Source organism: Callithrix jacchus, chromosome 6 (assembly GCF_049354715.1).
Source record: "Callithrix jacchus isolate 240 chromosome 6, calJac240_pri, whole genome shotgun sequence".
Classification (NCBI taxonomy): domain Eukaryota; kingdom Metazoa; phylum Chordata; class Mammalia; order Primates; family Cebidae; genus Callithrix; species Callithrix jacchus.
The window spans coordinates 26,473,471-26,491,708 of record NC_133507.1 but is presented as its reverse complement, the minus strand read 5'-3'; the positions used below and the strand labels follow the sequence as shown (position 1 = coordinate 26,491,708).

Sequence of the window (18,238 nt, the reverse complement as noted above, 5' to 3'; positions counted from 1 at the left end):
AGCTTGAATGCCATAAGTGGTGAGTTTTATCTTAACACCAGTAGAAAAGTCAGCAAATTCAAAGTAGGTAGAAAAAAAATAGAGAGATAGAGAACTTGTAAGACTGTCCATTTTAACTCTATAGTTGCAGTTTTTTTGAATAATGACCATTTGAACTCTGAATTTTCCTTGATGTAATTTGTCTATCAGTTTGAAAATGTACAAAAGAACAGGCCATCATATGTAGCTGGCTGGAGTCCCAGAAAACCTGGCATGCCTGAATGTTTGTGAATCCCATTCTGTTTCTTATTAATCTCTCAAGAGCAAAGAAAATCCCAAAATCATGTCAGGGAACATTAGGAATTTAGGTCAGTGTTTTAGATGATGGTAATTGCCCTGTGGCTTTTAATTAGCTGTCCTGCACCCACCATCCAGAATGTTTATTTTTACTCTCAGAAGATTTTTCAGAAACAAGTAAGGGAAAAGGTCAAACAAAAGCAAGAAACCCCAGATATTAAACTAAGTATGCAACCTAGACCAAGAATAAATTCACCAGAAGATATGCCTCACAGACAGAATGTAAATTCTGTGGAAACCAAGGGTACCCAATCCAGAAAGACATTTGTCTTTATACCAGAAAGGACATACCAGAAAAGATCAAAAGTATTTTTTTATTCCAGGAATGATGTATGTTTTTTATTAAGATGGCCTTATCTGAAACCATATCCAAATAATATTTTTAAAAGCCTCTACCAAAAGAAGAGAGGCTCAACCTGAGAGAAAACTCACCAGGACAGACAAGGCGAGCCATGAAAGCAGAGAGCTCAAAGGGCTGAAGTGAGTATCACACACTGGTTCCAAGAATCACTGATTTTTCTCAGCAGTGATCTTTTTCAGATCCCACTTTTGACACCATATATGTCACCCTGAATAACACATAGAGAGAGGCTCTCTAAAAGAAAAGATACTTATTTGGGGATAGAACATTGCAATGGGACTATGCTCACCATAGTAAACTATGTGTGTATTCAGAGAGGTAGAGAAATATAAAGGTTTTTAAGGGAAAAAATTAGGGTACATAGTTATTTTAAGTAATTTTCCTTGGTTACAAAGATCAATAACAAGGTGACACCAATCCAAAGTTGGATAGGCAATTGTTGGTAGACGGCCTTGTAGAAGTATTTTTTGTATAAGATGGTAATGACTTTCATGTAAGGCTATGGTTTTTGTAGAATCTTTTTTGTTATAGGGCATAAACATGTGAGAACCCTCTCTTTATGGCCTTTCCCAGCTCTATTTATCAGCATTTTCTTAACATTACTGACTGTTTTAATTCTGACAATTTTCATACATGAAAAGTTTCTCTGTAGCATGTGATGATATTTGATAGCATTTCACCCACAGCAGAACATCTTCCAAAATTGGCGTCAATCCTCTCAAACCCTGTTGCTGCCTTATCAAATTAGTTTATGTAATAGTCTAAATCCTTTGTTGTCATTTCAACAATATTCATAGTATCTTCACCAGGAGTAGATCCCACTTCAGGAAACCACTTTATTTGTTCATCCATAAGCAGCAGCAACTCCTCAAGACTGCAGCAACTCTGTCACATCTTCAGGCTCCATTTTTTTTTTAGACGGAGTTTTGCTCATTGCCCCAGCTGGAGCACAATGGTGTGATCTCAGCTCACCGCAACCTCCCCTTCCTGGGTTCAAGCAATTCTCCTACCTCAGCCTCCCAAGTAGCTGGGATTACAGGCATGCACCACCATGCCTGGCTAATTTTTTGTATTATGACATCCGCAATTACTTCCTCCATTAAAATATTAAACCCCTCAAAGTCACCCATGAGGGTTGAAATCAATTTCTTCCAAACTCTCATTAATATTGTTATTTTGACCTCCTCCCATGAATCACAAATGTTCTTAATGGCATCTAGAATGGCAAATCCTTTCCAGAAAGTTTTCAATTCACTTCACCCGGATTTGTCAGAGAAATCACTCTTTGGCAGCTATGGACTTAAAAATGTATTTCTTGGCTGGGTGTGGTGGCTCACACCTGTAATCCCAGCACTTTGGGAGGCCAAGGCAGGTGGATCATGAGGTCAGGAGATTGAGACCATCCTGGCCAACATGGTGAAACCTGGTCTTGACTAAAAATACAAAAATTAGCCAGAGGTGGTGGTGTGCACCTGTAATCCCAGCTACTCAGGAGGCTGAGGAAGGAGAATTGCTTGAACCTGGGAAGCGGAGGTTACAGTGAGTTGAGATCACACCACCGCCCTCCAGCCTGGGTGACAGAGCAACACTCTGTCTCAAAAAGAAAAGTAGAGACTAGAGCTTCCTTGTTTTATTTTTGATTTTATGGGGAGTATGACAATACTTAAAAGGAAAAACAAACATAACTTTGGAGTCAGAAAGTCTGGGTTGAGTCCTTTCTTTGAGCAACTTTTTGAAGTTTGAATTTAGACTGCTAGCTTCTTTGCATCTGTTTCTGAATTTATCAAATGTAGTTAGCGGTGTACTATCTGACCTAACTGCTTTGTCCTATGTATCCTTCAGAAATATCCTCAAATGTGGTGACGTATTGACAGAACTGGTGGATTCACCAGTATGTGGGAATGCTCCTATTTTTATTCCACACTTCAGCCTGCCAGTTTAAATCTTTTCCAGTTCAGCTCCAAAGCAGCCCCTCTCCCACCACTCAAGGCCATCCAATTCTCATTCTCAGAGTTCCTCAAGGCAGAAAGGATCCTTCAACTCCATCACCCTTCATCAGCATATATGTATGTTTTAATATATACATATATTTTAAATGGAGATGGGGTCTCACTACGTTGCCCAGGCTGGTCTAGAACTCCTGGGCTCAAGTGATCCTCCTGCCTCCACTTCCCAAAGTGCTGGATTATAGGCTTGAGCCACCACACCAGCCCATCAGCACATCTTTAATTGCACTTTTCACAGTCTTCCTGAAGTAATTAATTTTCATGAACTACCTTTTCTTTTAGACTGGCTTTGCTGAAGGGAGCGAAGACTCCTGTCTTCCATTTCAGTCCTGTCTTACCAGACACTAAATACAGGTAAATTACAGAATGCATTCAATCAGCATCAAGCCCCTCGTAGTCTTAGTAACTGTTATCCCTCCTCTCTATAAAATAATATTTTGTTTAAAAAATGCTGGCTGCAGTAGAGTATGCTTTTATTAAGAGTTCCGGCAAATCACAGGCTTGTCCTTTCACTTTGAGACCGAGAGAGGGAGGGAGGAAGGGATCGAGGGAGGGAAAAATGCTATTAAGTCCACAAAAATATGGACAACCTCAGAAACCTATAAACGGAAATATACTAACATGGTGTATTTCTCACTTTTGAAGCCCTGACCTTTTTAATTTTCCCTTCTTTCTATGCGATTTTGGTTTCCAAATGTCTGCATTAAGCAGGCATTGTTTTATGATTAGGGCGAAATTACTGCTGCTGATGATGATGATTGTAAAAACTAGGCTGCAAACAAGCTGTGCTTCCATTTAAAAGCTCTTCTTTGCTGCCTCGGCAAACAAGGGGTACTCGATGGCACTTTTTGGTTAGATTCTAATAAAAAGTGGCTCACGCCTGCAATCCCAGGTGGGTGGATCACGAGGTCAGGAGTTCGAAGCCAGCCTGGCCAAAATGGTGAACCCTCGTCTCTACTAAAAATACAAAAATTAGCCGGGCGTGGTGCCGGGCACCTGTAATCCCAGCTACCTGGGAGGCTAGGCCATGAGAATTGCTTGAACCTGGGAGGTAGAGGTTGCAGTGAGCCAAGATCGCGCCACTGCCCTCCAGCCTGGGCGACAGAGAAGAGCAAGACTCCGTCTCAACAACCAAAAAAAGGTTTTAAATTTCCCTCTCGAAGCCCTTTGCCAGCCAGGGTTTTCCCTCGCTCCTGCTCTAATGCGGTGGGCTGGAGCGCTGCACGCAGCCGCGGACCCTGACGCCGCCTCTCCCGCCCTGGGCGAGGCTGAGCGCTGTCACTTATTGGCCAGTAGGGCCCGGACCTTGACCAATCGTCCGGAGCCGGGTCGTTATGGCGACGGGGCACGCTAACGCTAGGCGCGGAGGGAGGCGCGCTGGCTGAACAGCGGGGCGCGATGGCTCAGAACAGGTACGGTCCCGGAGTCCGGATGGGCAACTGGAACGAGGACGCCTACCTGGAGGAGGTATGGAGGGTGTGGCCAGGCGCGCACCTGCGGCTCAGGAGCTCCAGACCCGGCCCCAAGTTCAGTACCCTGCTGTGAGCGCCTCCAGCCTCCTCTCACCCAGCACACCGTGAATACCTCTGAAATCCCCCCTTCTCTAAACTCTCGCGGAATCTCACCCGCACCAGTGCAAGCCCAGGGCTCACTGGCCTCCACGCCGAGCACCCTGACTTCTCTTTCTGTGGTTCCTTGGCCTCCTAGAGTCGGGCGCCTTGACTCTCAGGCCCCTGGCCTGTGCATCCCGCTTAGTCTAGAGCCCCACGAAGTACTCCCTGGTTTTGTTTTTGTTTTTGAGATGGAGTCTCGCTCTTGTTGCCCAGGCTGGGGTGCAATGGAGCCATCTCGGCCCAGGCTGGGGTGCAATGGCACCACCTTGGCTCACCGCAACCTCTGCCTCTCGGTTCCAGCGATTCTCCTGCCTCAGCCTCCTGAGTAGCTGGGATTACAGATACGCGCCACCATACCCGGCTAATTTTTGTATTTTAAGTAGAGTCGGGGTTTCTCCATGTTGGTCAGGTTGGTCTCGAACTCTCGACCTCAGGTGATCCACCGCCTCAGCCTCCCAAAGTGCTGGATTACAGGCTTGAGCCACCGCGCCCGGCCCCCACTGTTTTTTGGAGTTTTACAGTCTCAGGCTGCGGGCCAGGTGAGGACACAGGCCCTAGGTAGAAATAATATCCTCCGCACTCCAACCCTGCCGCTTGCCGTCTTAAATGACCCTGAGCATTCGTTTTACTGACGTTGCACTCACTGCCTTGTGTTCTCCCAAGGTAGCCTTAGCAAGGTTCTGAGCCATTCGCGTATGGGTCAGGTTGTGGAAGGGTGGACTTTCTAGTATTAGTCATCACACAGTCAAGGGAAACCTCAGCAGGGGTGACACGGGCTCCAAATGTCACTCAGGATGGAATCGGGCTGGAGTAATTCCTGGTGATGATTCTTTTTCTTTGTTTTGTCTTTCTCATTTTTCTAAACATTCTATAATGTAGTAAAAACGTTAAAGTAATGCTAAATATGTTCTCATCATTCCCATTATGCTCACATTAGTTTTTTTCTCCTCAAATTTTGCTTTTCCAACTTGGAAGAGCTTCTGATCTAAAAGTTATTAATAGGAACATCTGTATTATTTAGGGCTACTGTTGTTGATTTTCTCTTTAACTAGGAGCTCATGAAAGACTTCTTAGAGAAGAGAGACAAGGGGAAACTCCTCATACAGAGAAGTAGAAGACTAAAAAAGAATCTTTTGAGACCGGTATCTTTAAATTCAAACATTGTTTTCAAAATTCTGTTGAACCTGGTGTGAGTATATGTTAAGCAAGAAAAAATATTCATAACTGAGTTACCATTTGGAAAATAACAGTTTTAAAAATAAAATTTGCAGTGTTTTGAATCCTTCTAAGATTTTAGAAACATAAGGGAAGTCTGCCCTAAATCATGTTTACCTGCATTTTGCAAATAAAGAAATAAATGAGTTAATATATAAATAAGTAAAATGCCCCTTAGTTGGCAATTGCGAAATTTTTCAGTGAATGTTCACTTCTAGAATAATGAGTAAATCCTTGTGATTTTCACCAACTTCGTTTGACTTCATTAGTGATTATTGGGAGCTTTGCCTTGGCAAAGGGGAAAGGAAAGGAAGAAGAAGGGATCCAAATGAAATCCTGAGAGAAATGGATACTAGTCTGAGAAGGAATAAAATTGCCTTAGCAGTGACTGTTGAGGAAATGCATGGCTTATGTAGTAAACTACTATTAAAATTGTAGATGCAGCTTTCCATAACTGAAGATGGTTATATTCATTATGGTGACAAAGTGATGCTTGTGAATCCTGATGATCCTGATGTAGAAGCTGATATGTTTCTGGGTGGGGACCTGAGCCTGTGTATGACTCCAGATGAAATTCAGTGCCATCTGAGGGATGAGTTAGAGGTGCCCTGTGGCCTGAGTGCCGTTCAAGCCAAGACTCCAATGGGTAGAAACATTTTTATCATTTTGAGGTAAAGAGACTTTAATTTTCATCATAAATATGTTTCCTTGTAGCTTAAAGATACCTGGGTATTGGAGCCGCTGACTGGAGGGAAAGGTTTTGTGAAGATTTTCTGTGATTTGCATCTTGCTTTGATTACCTCGAGAATTATTGTTAAGGGAACTTTACAATCCCTTTTTACCTTAGACAGCAGGATAATTGTGTTCAATTCAAAATGCTTAAATCATAAGTATTGGATCCAGGGAATTAAATCCATATTCTGCCTAGAAGCAAAGTGGGTTTTCCCTATAACATTTTCAAACTCTTTGAGACATATGAGTGTCTTCATTGTTCTTAATATGACTATGTTATTTTTTACAACAAAAATATATAATTTAATACAAAGTAGCACTAAATGGGATTTGCTCTTTTAAAATTAGCTGTTCATTAAAAATGTGCTTGAAGAGGCTGGGCGTGGTGGCTCATGCCTGTAATCCCATCACTTTGGGAGGCCGAGGCGGGTGGATCACGAGGTCAAGAGATCGAGACCATCCTGGTCAACATGGTGAAACCCCATCTCTACTAAAAATACAAAAAATTAGCTGGGCACAGTGGTGCGTGCCTGTAATCCCAGCTACTCAGGAGGCTGAGGCGGGAGAATTGCCTGAACCCAGGAGGCGGAGGTTGCAGTGAGTCGAGATCGCTCCATTGCACTCCAGCCTGGGTAACAAGAGCGAAACTCCGTTTCAAAAAAAAAAAAAAAAATATGCTTGAAGAGATTTTGAAGATGAACAATTAAATCCTTAGAGAAGTAAGAGACACATGATCACACACCGGGGCGGGGCGGGGGGGGTGGGAGGGCTGGGGGAGGGATAGTAGGAGGGTGGGGCAATTGGGGAGGGATAACATTTGGAGAAATACCTAATGTAGATGGCGGGGGCGGGGAGGGGGGATGGATGCAGCAAATCACCAAGGCATGTGTATACCTATGTAACAAACCTGCACGATCTGCACATGTACCTCAGAACTTAAAGTATAATAATAAGAGAAGGGATTCTCCTGCCTCAGCCTCCTGTAATCCTGGGATTACAGGTGTGTAGTAATAAAACAAAACAAAACAAAAACTATTAGTTTTTGTTTGTAGAACTATTAATTTTGTAGAACAGCAATGTAAGCATTGCAAGAATATATAGACCCGGGCCAGGTGCAGTGGCTCACACTTGTAATCCCAACACTTTGGGAAGCCAAGGTGGGCAGAGTTTGAGACCAGCTAGCCAATATGTTGAAACCCTGTCTCTATTAAGAATACAAAAAATGAGCCGGTCATAGTGGCAGGTGCCTGTAATCCCAGCTATTCGTGTCACTGAAGCATGAGAATCACTCGAACCTGGGAGGTGGACGTTGCAGTGAGCCGAGATTGCACCACTGAATTCCACCCTGGGGAAAAAAGAGGTTATTTAGACAGTTCTTCAAGTTCTAATTTAGATTTCTTTTGAATATATATGTTAAGACAACTAAAAATTGATCACAATGTCTGTTTCCTGAAGGATTAAGAGGGAATTGTATTAAATGTCTACAAATGTGTTACCTTGGTTCTCTCTGAAGATGCCAATGCACTCGACCAGAATTCTTTAGTGTACATTAGCATGACGTGCTTAGCTTAACCAGAGGCTCACAAAGTGGGGAGGCTTTGTGTGCTGGCTATGGTACAGGGCAGGGAATAGGGTACTAATTGGATTTTAACACCAAAAGAAAAGACCTTTTATTTAATTATTTAATTCAGTTACAGTATGTGAATATAAATCATCGAAAAAACTGATTATAAACAAAATTGCATGCTTAAAAAATAGAGTCATAGAATGATTCTAATACCGAGAGTTCACATTTGCATTATATTTATTGTCCACTGACAGCATACACAGAGATGCCACTGGTCAAGTCCTCAGATATGGGCAGGACTTTAGCCTGGGGATAACAGGAGGATTTGAAAACAAAATGGTAAGTTATCACTTTGCCTATCTCCTTTGGATCAGTCATTTCTCTTGCCCCAAATGGGATCATAACTATCGAATGATGTGGACAGAGAACTCCAGATACATGGGCTCCATCTCTGACTTCACTGTGGTTTCAGTTTGCAGCTTTCAACAGGCAGATTTGGGCCAAGCCAGTCTTTCCTTTTAACTTCCCAAATTACAAAAAATACACCCCTAAAAGCTAAAGAGTAAGGGAGGAAAACCATTTCACAGTGTAGCTGGCAAAAAGCAAAAGTTTATACCACTTCCACCTGTCAGTTAAATGATTGAATTCATTAATAATCATCTGACACCTGTCAAATGTCACCGATGCCAGCAAGGCATATTAACTGACGACTTTTTAATTTAAACTTCTGATGACCAGATTTTTGCCCAATATGGGAGTAAGGACAATATAAGATGCTTAAATTTGCATAAATCAGGGAGCCTTGGGAATTAGGAAGGCTAATAGAACCAGATAGATTTGGGTTTGAATTTCAGGTGTGTACCGATGGGATGGGAATTTGGGTAAGTTATTGAATGTTTTTTGAGTCTGTTTCTCATCTATAAGATGGTGAGTATGAATCTACCTTTTTTTTTTGAGACGGAGTTTCGCTCTTGTTACCCAGGCTGGACTGCAATGGCACGATCTCGGCTCACCACAACCTCCGCCTCCTGGGTTCAGGCAATTCTCCTGCCTCAGCCTCCTGAGTAGTTGGGATTACAGGCACGTGCCACCATGCCCAGCTAATTTTTTTTTGTATTTTTAGTAGAGACGGGGTTTCACCATGTTGACCAGGATGGTCTCGATCTCTTGACCTCGTGATCCACCCGCCTCGGCCTCCCAAAGTGCTGGGATTACAGGCGTGAGCCACCGCACCTGGCCCTTGTGGTTTTCTTTACATGTATTTGACAACAATTTTGTTAAGGGTTTTTCCTTGGTATTTTGTATTTTCAGATGCTATCATAGAGAGGTCTTTTTGATAGAATAAAGATAGAACATTTGATAGTATAAAGAATAATTTCTCATAAAATATAAGAAGGCTATTGATTTTTATATTCACTCTGATGAAACCACTTACTCTTATTAATTCTATAGTTTTTTCAGTTGATTCTCTTATGTTTTCTAGCCAGACAGTGATTTAATCTTCAAATGATGACATTTTCTCTCTTCTCACATTCTTAGACCTCTAATTTTGGTTTCTTGTCTTCGAGTTAGCAAGCACTTCTGGGGCATTCATGGTAGCATTGGTGAAATAGTGGCCTAATGGGTTAGTTCCTGATTTTATTATTGTTTTCCTTTAGGTGAACAAAGCAGTTTGTGGTTTGAGACAGATATTATCTACCTCTTTTTTTTTTTTTTCTTTTTGAAGAGTCAGAGACTCGCTCCGTTGCCCAGGCTGGAGTGCAGTTACGTGATCTTGACTGACTCTGTGTAGCCTCTGCCTCTGCCTCCCAGGTTCAAGCAATTCTCCTGCCTCAGCCTCCTGCATAGCTGGGATTACGGTCGCCCACCACCACACTTGGCTAATTTTTATATTTTTAGTAGAGACAGCGTTTCACCATATTGTCTAGACTGATCTTGAAATCCTGACCTCAAGTGATGCTCCTGCCTTGGCCTCCCAAAGTGCTGGGATTACAGGCATAAGCCACTGCACCTGGCCTTATTCTCCTTTTTAAGTTCCAGTTTTCATGTTGCTCTGAAAGGCACCATCATCCAGAACCAGTGGTGAATCTGGCTTGGGCCCATCTTTCTTTGCCACTCACGTCCAGCTGATTGCCAGGTCCCTTCTTCTGTTCCTAGGCACTGTTCTCCCTTCATACTGCTCTTTAGCCTATTTCTCATGCCCAGCGAAGCCCCTTAGCAGCCCAGGCCCCCCTGTTTTTCCCTGTTAGTCTGTCCTGAATTCAGACCATACTAGATGGGGTACTGCGAGGTTGATTTTATTTTTATTTTTATTTTAAAATTTATTTATTTATTTTTCAGGTTGATCTTTTATAAACACAGGTCTAGTCACTTCTCATCCTCACTGGAGTCAGTAGTGGCTCCCCATTGCCCTTTGAATGAAGTTCTGGCTGTTCGCTGTGGCATTTGAGGCCCTCTGTAATACACCCTCACCCTCTCTGTGCTCACCCACTCTGGCTTTGCAGCCTCCTCCTCAGAGCCTCTCTTGATCCCCCAGGAAAGCACTGTGCTCCTACCTCTGCCTCCCCCAGCTCATTGTGAGTCTGCTGGACCTTCCTCACATGGCAGGTGTATGTAGGTGCTTCCGGTTTTTGTGCTCTGCCACCTCTTCTGCTAGGTGGAGAACCTCTTGAGGACAGTAACATCTCTGCCTTCCCCCTAGTGCTCACAGCACAGCTTGCATTGGAAAGGTGCTTATTGGAAACCTGTCAAAATATGCAGAAACTACCTCCACACTCAGGGTGGAGCTGAACCAGCAAAGAACAAGGAAGTAACATTGTGGACTTTTCAGCAGGATGGGGGTAGTTTCTTGGCAAGGTGACAGGCGGCCAGATAGCCAACATGATTTCCTAGAATGGACATCAATTCCAGAGGGGTGTGGGTCACCTTGGAAGCTCACAAATGAATATCAGCTGTGAGGATATTGACTTGAAAGAATAATTCATTTCATGCGATGAGTTTAATGCAACATCATTTATAATACATAAAATATTAGTTCATGGCTGGGCATGGTCATTCACCCCTGTAAACCCAGCACTTTGGGAGGCCAAGGTTGGGGGATGACTTGAGCCCAGGAGTTCAAGACCAGCTTGGGAAACAATGGGATCCTATCTCTACAAAAAATAAAAAACAGTCATGGCAGTATGCACCTGCAGCCCCGGCTACTTGGGAGGTGGGAGAATTGCTTGAGCCCAGGAGTTGGAGGCTGCAGTGAACTGTGATTGCCACCGTGCTCCATCCTGGGCAACAAAATGAGACCCTGTCTCAAAACAAAAACAAAACAAGACAAAAAACCCATTGATCCAGTTCCTATACCCTGAAAGGGGAACAAGGGACAGGAAGTAGGAAGGAGAGAGGAAGATTGAGTTTGGTATTCAGAGGAAGAAAAAATAGTTGGAGATGTGTGTGTGTATGTGTGTGATTGTGTGTATGTATGTGTATGATTGTGATTGCGTGTGTGTGATTGTGTGTGATGGTGTGTATGTGTATGATTGTGTTTGTGTGTGATTGTGTATGTGTGTGATTGTGTGTGTGTGGTTGTGTATGGTGTGATTGTGTATTTGTGTGATTGTGTGTGTATGATTGTGTGTGTGTGATTGTGTGTATGTGTGATCGTGTGTGTATATGATTGTATGTGTGATCATTGTGTGTATGTGTGTGAGAATATGTGTCATTGTGTGTGTATGTGTGTGAGTGTGTGTGTGTGTGTGTGTGTGTGTGTGTGTCTTGGTCTCAGTATACCAGATGGCATTTCTAAGGTAGAGGAAAATTGTGCTTTCTCATACAATCAGTAAGAACAGCGTTTTTGAGATCTGCTTTGAATGTGCTTGCCATCCAGCCAGTCAGTTGCTTCTTTCTTCCCCAGCTTTTCACAGAACTCTGACTTAGTGCATCTGCTTGCTGTCATTTTCAGTTGTATTTATCAAGTGACCACAGGACCCTCCTGAAATCGTCTAAGAGGTCTTTGCTCCAGGAAGTGTACCTAACAGATGAGGTCTCTCACATGAATTGCTGGCAGGCTGCCTTCCCTGACCCCCAGCTACGCCTGGAATATGAAGGCTTCCCCGTCCCGGTGAGTGCAGCGTTGAGAAGACATGGGTGCCTGTGCTATGAACTGGATGCAATTTACTGCTGTCTAGAAAACACAGACTTAGAGCTCAAATGCCGTAAGACTTTCTCCCTCTTTTCAGTCTTTTTTATTCCCCTCATTTATAACACAAGTTTGGAAGGTACTAATTTAACCCATGGCAGCATCCTGCATTAGAGTTTCTCGACTCTGGCTGCACATTAGAATCACCTCAGGAGCTTTCTAAAAAATACTGAGGCCCTGGCCCTGTGCCTGACATCAGGTTAAGAACCACTGATGTGTGATCCCAAGGGTTGTAACATTGCTTTCTTTGCACTGTTTTCGCTAAGACCTCTGCTAAATACTAATTTTTAAGGAGTTTGAGGACAGGTGTGGTGGCTCAGGCCTACAGTCCCAGCACTTTGGGAGGCTAAGGCAGGTGGGTCTCTTGAGGCCAGCAGTTCAGGACCAGCCTGGGCAACATGGCAAAATTCCTGTCTCTACAAAAATACAAAAATTAGCCAGGCATGGTGGCACTCACCTGTGATCCAAGCTACTCAGGTGGCTGAGGCACAAGAATCGCTTCAGCCCAGGAGGTGGAGGTTGCAGTGCGCCAAGATTGTACCATTGCACTCCAGCCTGGGAGACAGAGTGAGACTCTGTCTCTACATAAATCAATAGAGAAATATTAGCCAGGTGTGTTGGTGAGTGCTGTAGTCCTAGCCACTTGAGGGGCCGAGGCTGCTATGAGCTGTGATCATGCCATTGCACTCCAGCCTGATCAACAGTAAGACCCTGTCAAAAAAAAGAGTTGGGGAGTCTTGGAGAAGGAGACAGCAGGGTAGCTACGCAGTCCACGCAGTGGTCCTGCAGGACAGCATCATTCTCTCTTTCACCGTGGGACATTTTCTCTTGATGCTGGGACCCATGGGACCTGAGCCTGAGGCATGGTTCTGATGGGAAGGTGGGGGTTTTGTGGGCACAGAGTAGACCTCCCTATTCCAACGGCCAGAGGCTTTCCTGCCCACAAGGCATCCAGCAGACAGAATGAAGACGTGTTGGCAGCCACTGCGTTAAGTATCAAATTAGCAGGCATTGCCAGCGTTCGCTTGCTACTGGCCAGGAAGTGCCCACAGTTGCAGACCACTGAGTCCACGTGATGCAGCATGCCTGTCCCCCACCTCTGGCAGGGGGACCCTGACTTCATAGGGTTCTTCCTCCAAGCATGGAGGACATGTATATTATCTACAATGAAACAGGCTTTACAAATTCTTCTCTTTAGCTGTCCATTGCTAAGCTTTGCTCTTCTGAGAATTGCCTTCTAGTTCCACAGTTTAAACTGTCAGTGCCTCAGTTTCCCCATCTAAATTCAGGGTGCTCATAGTACCTACCTCATGAGGTTTTGTGAAGACTAAATGGTTAGAATATTTTAGAGTGCTAATTAGAAACATGCCTGGCTGATAGAAGACACCCACAAGTGTTTCTTGTCACGACTGTTTGTTATATTGCTATTGTTGCTGTTTGTGTTAGAGGTTAACAGATCAGTCAGTGTTCCAGGCACCAGGAGTTCTTTTTTTTTTTTTTTTTTGAGACAGAGTGTCACTTTGTTGCCAGGCGCCAGGCTGGAGTGCAGTGGCACAATCTCGGCTCACTACAACTTCCACCTCCTGGGTTCAAGCAATTCTCCTGCCTCAGCCTCCCGAGTACCTGGGACTACAGGGCACACCACCATGCCCAGCTAATTTTTGTATTTTTTTTTTTTTTGAGATGAAGTTTCACTCTTGTTACTAAGGCTGGAGTGCAATGGCACTATATCTGCTCACTGCAACCTCCGCCTCCCGGGTTCAAGCAATTTCCTGCCTCAGCCTCCCAAGTAGCGGGGACTACAGGTGTGTGCCACCATGCCCAGCTAATTTTTGTATTTTTAGTAGAGACGGGGTTTCACCATGTTGATCAGGATGGTCTCCATCTCTTGACCTCATGATCCACCCGCCTCGGCCTCCCAAACTGCTAGGATTACAGGCTTGAGCCTCTGTGCCCAGCCGAGTTCTTCTATCCATTACTAATTCACCGTATAGCTTGAGTAAAGTCTCCCTGAGCCTCAATGAGACATGGTTACACATCTGCAAATGGGGAACCCCAAACCTATCTGAGCTCCCTTACACTTCAATGACCTCTGGCTAGAGAGACCTCCAGGAACAACTGTGCTTTAACAGGCTGGGTAGATTACCTGTTGCAGTGAGGGAGAACACACACTGTGGGGAAGCGTGTAAGAGGGTGTTGAGATGCTTATAGAATTTGGGCCTTGGTTGGCTGGTATTGGAGAGAATCGTAAGACGTGAGGCTTTGCTCTGGATTGGATGCTATCAGGAAGTGGAGGGTAATTCTCTGATTGATTATCTCAATAAATCTTATCTCTAGGGAGGACGAAACTAGAGTGAGGATAAAACTTGTGAATAAAGGAGCAGCAGTCACTCATATTAGCTGGGAGAGGCGGGTGTTTGCTATTTTGTGGCTTAGTCAATGTTTGTGTTTTGTGTGTGTTCAGATATGATTATAGAGTGATCTCATTTTTGTTTTGACCCCCCATGATCACAGAGTGGCCTTGTCTGATGTGGACATTCTGTGAAGCTGATTCTGCTCCCAGGAGAACACTAAGGCCTCCTGTGTGTGCCAGGCCACCCCCTGGCTGGCAGGGCTGCTTTTTCTTTCTTATACAGCTTTTAACTTACATGAGTCATATTTTTCCTGATTATAAGCATATGTTCACTTATGAAAAGCCAGGAAAGCACAAAAATAATATGAAAATTACCAGTAGTTCTGTTTTCCAGAGAAGCCATTGCTTATTTCCTTTTACAAGATAGGACATGAAGATACTTCTTTTTTTTTTTCTGTTGAATGACACCATTGACTCTATCTTGTGTGTCAAAGATCTTCTCCAATATAACTTTGAGTGATTATTTCATTATACAGTTATCTACAATAATGTATTTAATTCATCCATTATGGTTTGCCTTCTAAATTTTTCTTTGCGTGTATATGAATATATCTACAATCATGTGTCATTTAACAATGGGGATACATTCTGAGAAATGCATTAGACAGTCGTGGTCACCCTGGCAATGATTTTGTCATCGTGTGGACATTGTGAAAGGAAAATCAATCGTGGGATCTAAACTCACTCCATCAAAGAAAAAGTCAGGCTGGGAATGGGGTCACGCAAACCGGCCTCCCATTTTGCTCTTAAGTAGGATAGCTACAAAGATTTTTTTTAAAGCTACATATATCCCTCAAAATTTTCCCACAAGGAAATTCCTTGTGAGCCCCAAGATTTTTACCCTAAAACAGTGATGTGGACTGTCACACTGACCATATAAAGTGATAGCTTATCTTCACAGTAAGGGACAAAGGACAGAACTAAAAAGTCATCCCTCCGCTCACTTGAAACAAAGGCATTTATGAACTTTCCCTCTGCCCCGTGTTTATTTCGTCTCATGTGAAAATGCAGGTTCACTGAGCACAAGATGAATGCGTAAGTGACTCTTCCTCTACTGCCCTCTCATGTAAAATGTGTGTTTGGTGAACACTGACAGAAAACTCAAAAGAATGCAACTGCTTGCCTTTTTTATTTACCCTCCTTTTTTTGGTCATTATTGTTTTTTCTTTATTCCTCATTCCCCTAGTACCCAATCTTTTCCCTTTAAATATTCAGGTCCCCAGGCCCTCTTTAGGAAAAAGCATGGACCAAAAGTTATTCCTATTGGTCTGTGTTCTTTTTGCTAGGTGTGTCCTTGACCTCAGCAAATAAACCTCTCACAATGATGGAGACTTGCCTCAACAATTTTATTCAACTTACACATCATAAATGTACTTACACAAACCTAGATGGCATAGCCTATTACACACCTAGGCCACTAGTGTTCCTGCGCTACAAACCTGCGCTACAAACCGTGTTACTATACTGAATGTTATAGGTAACTGTAACACAGTGGTAAGTATTTGTGCATCTAAACACAGAAAAGGTACAGTAAAAATAGGGTCTTATGGTCATATATGTGGTTACATAGGCGGTCCTTTGCTAACTGAAATGTGGTGGCATATGACTGTAAATATATATAATGTTGTTCTACTAAATTGAAATACATGTATGATTCCAAATTTTTGCCTTTAGGAACGTAGAGGCCTTTATTTAGAATGCTAGTAACACATTGTCTTTATCTGTTACAGGCCAATGCTAAAATTCTCATCAATCACTGTCACACAAATCGGGGACTGGCAGTCCACCGGCATCTTTTCTTAAGGTATTGTATTTCAGTGTACCACAGAATGCTGTGACTGGGGCTGGGGGCTGTGAATATAAGCAAAGAGGCTCAGTTGACAGTGGATGGCTGCACATGCAAAAAAGTCCTTTGCTGATGAAATACTGCCACATAGATCTTTGACAGGGTGAAAAATCCTAATAAAGTCCCTTCTTTTTTTTTTTTTTGAGATGGAGTCTCACTCTGTCACCCAGACTGAAGTACAGTGGCACAATCTCAGCTCACTGCAACTTTTTCCTCCTGGATTCAAGTGCTTCTCCTGCCTCAGCCTCCTGAGTACCTGGGGTTACAGGCGCCTGCTACTATGCCCAGTTAATTTCTGTATTTTCAGTAGAGATGAGTTTTCACCATGTTGGCCAGGTTGATCTTGAACTCCTCCTGACCTCAGGTGATCCGCCCACCTTGGCCTCCCAAAGTGCTGGGATTACAGGTGTGAGCCACCGTGCCCAGCGAAGCCCCTTCTTTTATACAAGTCCTTCCCCTACAAGAGGACTTTAGCAATAATGGGATCCTACTGGCCCAATCCTTGCCCAAATAGGGTGCAACTCCCTGCAAACATGTTCCGTTTTAGAGATCCCCTAGGGCTTTATCTAGCAATTGACTTCTTAAGGTGCTTTTGAGATGAAGTTATTAATAACAGCTTACTGAGAGTTACTCAATTTCAAACCACAATTGATTCTCTCTTGCTCCAGCACCTACTTTGGAAAGGAGGCTGAGGTTGTAGCTCACACGCACCTGGATTCACACAGAGTTGAAAAACCAAGTAACCACTGGATGTTGGTTACTGGGAATCCCAGGGATGCCTCGTCCACCATGTTGGATCTGCCCAAACCGCCAGCAGAGGACACTCGAGCCGTGGAGCAGGCCATGGGCCTTGACACGCAGTAATGCGCCAGGTACGTGCATGTGTTCTCTGGTCCTGCTCTCATCAAATGTAGCTTTAAAAGAAATGAACAACCTTGGTCACGACTCAAGCTACTTTTGAATCAGATATGGGGCTCTCTAGGCACTATATTAAAATAAAGATTACTTTAAGATTATTAAATTTGTGTGGGAGTCTAGGCCTAGAAAAAAACGGCTCTGGAGAATAAATAGTATTTGAAAGTGACACACAGTGGCCCTTGGTTGATAAACAAATTCTGAAGAACTCAGCTTCCTCTGCTTATACCCTTCATCGTCTGCAAGGACAGTGCGTTGCTTTTTAAAGTTATGTCTATGTAATTAAGCTATTGGAACTGTAGTGAATTTTTGGCACCACAGTTTCTCTCTTGAATACACTGAAACAGAAAAAGCTGACAGCTGTGAGCTGTGGCCCTACCTTGGAATTAAAAATTTCAGCCTTTGTAAAACATCCTATTTTTGTTTCTACCTGTGGCTTTAGAGGTCAGGACCTCTACCTGATCTGTAACCTATTACGTTGTGATGATTTTAAAAATGCCGAATCTCTGCCTTGTCTTTGAAACTGGCACCTTAGTTGTGGCACTCATGTGACTAGAAAGTTCCTGACAAAATAAGTATGTATCCTTCCGTTCATTTGTTCATCCGTTCATTCTTCATTGGGTGCCTGTGATGTGTAGGGTATTATAAAGGGACGTAGGGTTTCGCGGCCTTGTAGATACAGGTAAACTATTAGGCTGGTTCACAAATACGTATCCTGAGAAGTAGAACATAGGATGTCAATGTGTTTTAAATAGATGCAGACTGACCCTCTTCAAGACGGCAGGTGTTTTCCATCAAGTACCGCAGGATTTAGGGCGGTGGTTCCAGTTTGGCTGTGCATTGCATTCACTCTGGGAACAGTAACAGTGACTGATTCCTGGTCTGAGCTCAGAAATTCTGATTGACTGGTCTAGGTATTGCCTGGGCATTGGGCTTTGTCAGTGTTCTTTATACGGTTCCCCTGTGCAGCCGCAGTGGAGACCCACTACGTTAGGAAGTGGAGGAGGAAGCAGTGGTCCCTTATGGTGTTCAGGGGAGGCTTTCC

At 43.6% G+C, this 18,238-nt stretch overlaps 1 protein-coding gene and 1 long non-coding RNA gene across 7 annotated transcripts in view; both read left to right on the top strand.

Moving 5' to 3' along the window:
• The window catches only part of LOC144576606 (uncharacterized), an 89,638-nt gene extending 86,580 nt beyond the window's left edge, over positions 1-3,058 (top strand). The window contains exon 3 of the long non-coding RNA XR_013518800.1: positions 2,986-3,058. This is a non-coding gene — a long non-coding RNA (uncharacterized LOC144576606). The remainder of the gene's footprint in view (positions 1-2,985) is intronic.
• Positions 3,059-4,045: 987 nt separating this feature from the next.
• The window catches only part of CFAP161 (cilia and flagella associated protein 161), a 77,591-nt gene continuing 63,398 nt past the window's right edge, over positions 4,046-18,238 (top strand). For 3 of the 6 annotated variants that reach the window (XM_078326903.1, XM_078326902.1, XM_078326904.1), the window contains exons 1-7: positions 4,046-4,170; positions 5,369-5,458; positions 5,970-6,202; positions 8,085-8,169; positions 11,783-11,941; positions 16,163-16,236; positions 16,947-17,150. In XM_078326903.1, coding sequence (XP_078183029.1) covers positions 4,102-4,170; positions 5,369-5,458; positions 5,970-6,202; positions 8,085-8,169; positions 11,783-11,941; positions 16,163-16,236; positions 16,947-17,142 — 906 coding nt within the window. In that variant the 5' untranslated portion in view covers positions 4,046-4,101 and the 3' untranslated portion in view covers positions 17,143-17,150. Of the gene's footprint in view, positions 4,171-5,003; positions 5,137-5,368; positions 5,459-5,969; positions 6,203-8,084; positions 8,170-11,782; positions 11,942-16,162; positions 16,237-16,946; positions 17,151-18,238 lie in introns of those variants that run through there. The other 3 variants (XM_078326905.1, XM_078326906.1, XM_078326907.1) reach the window with 3 other exon arrangements.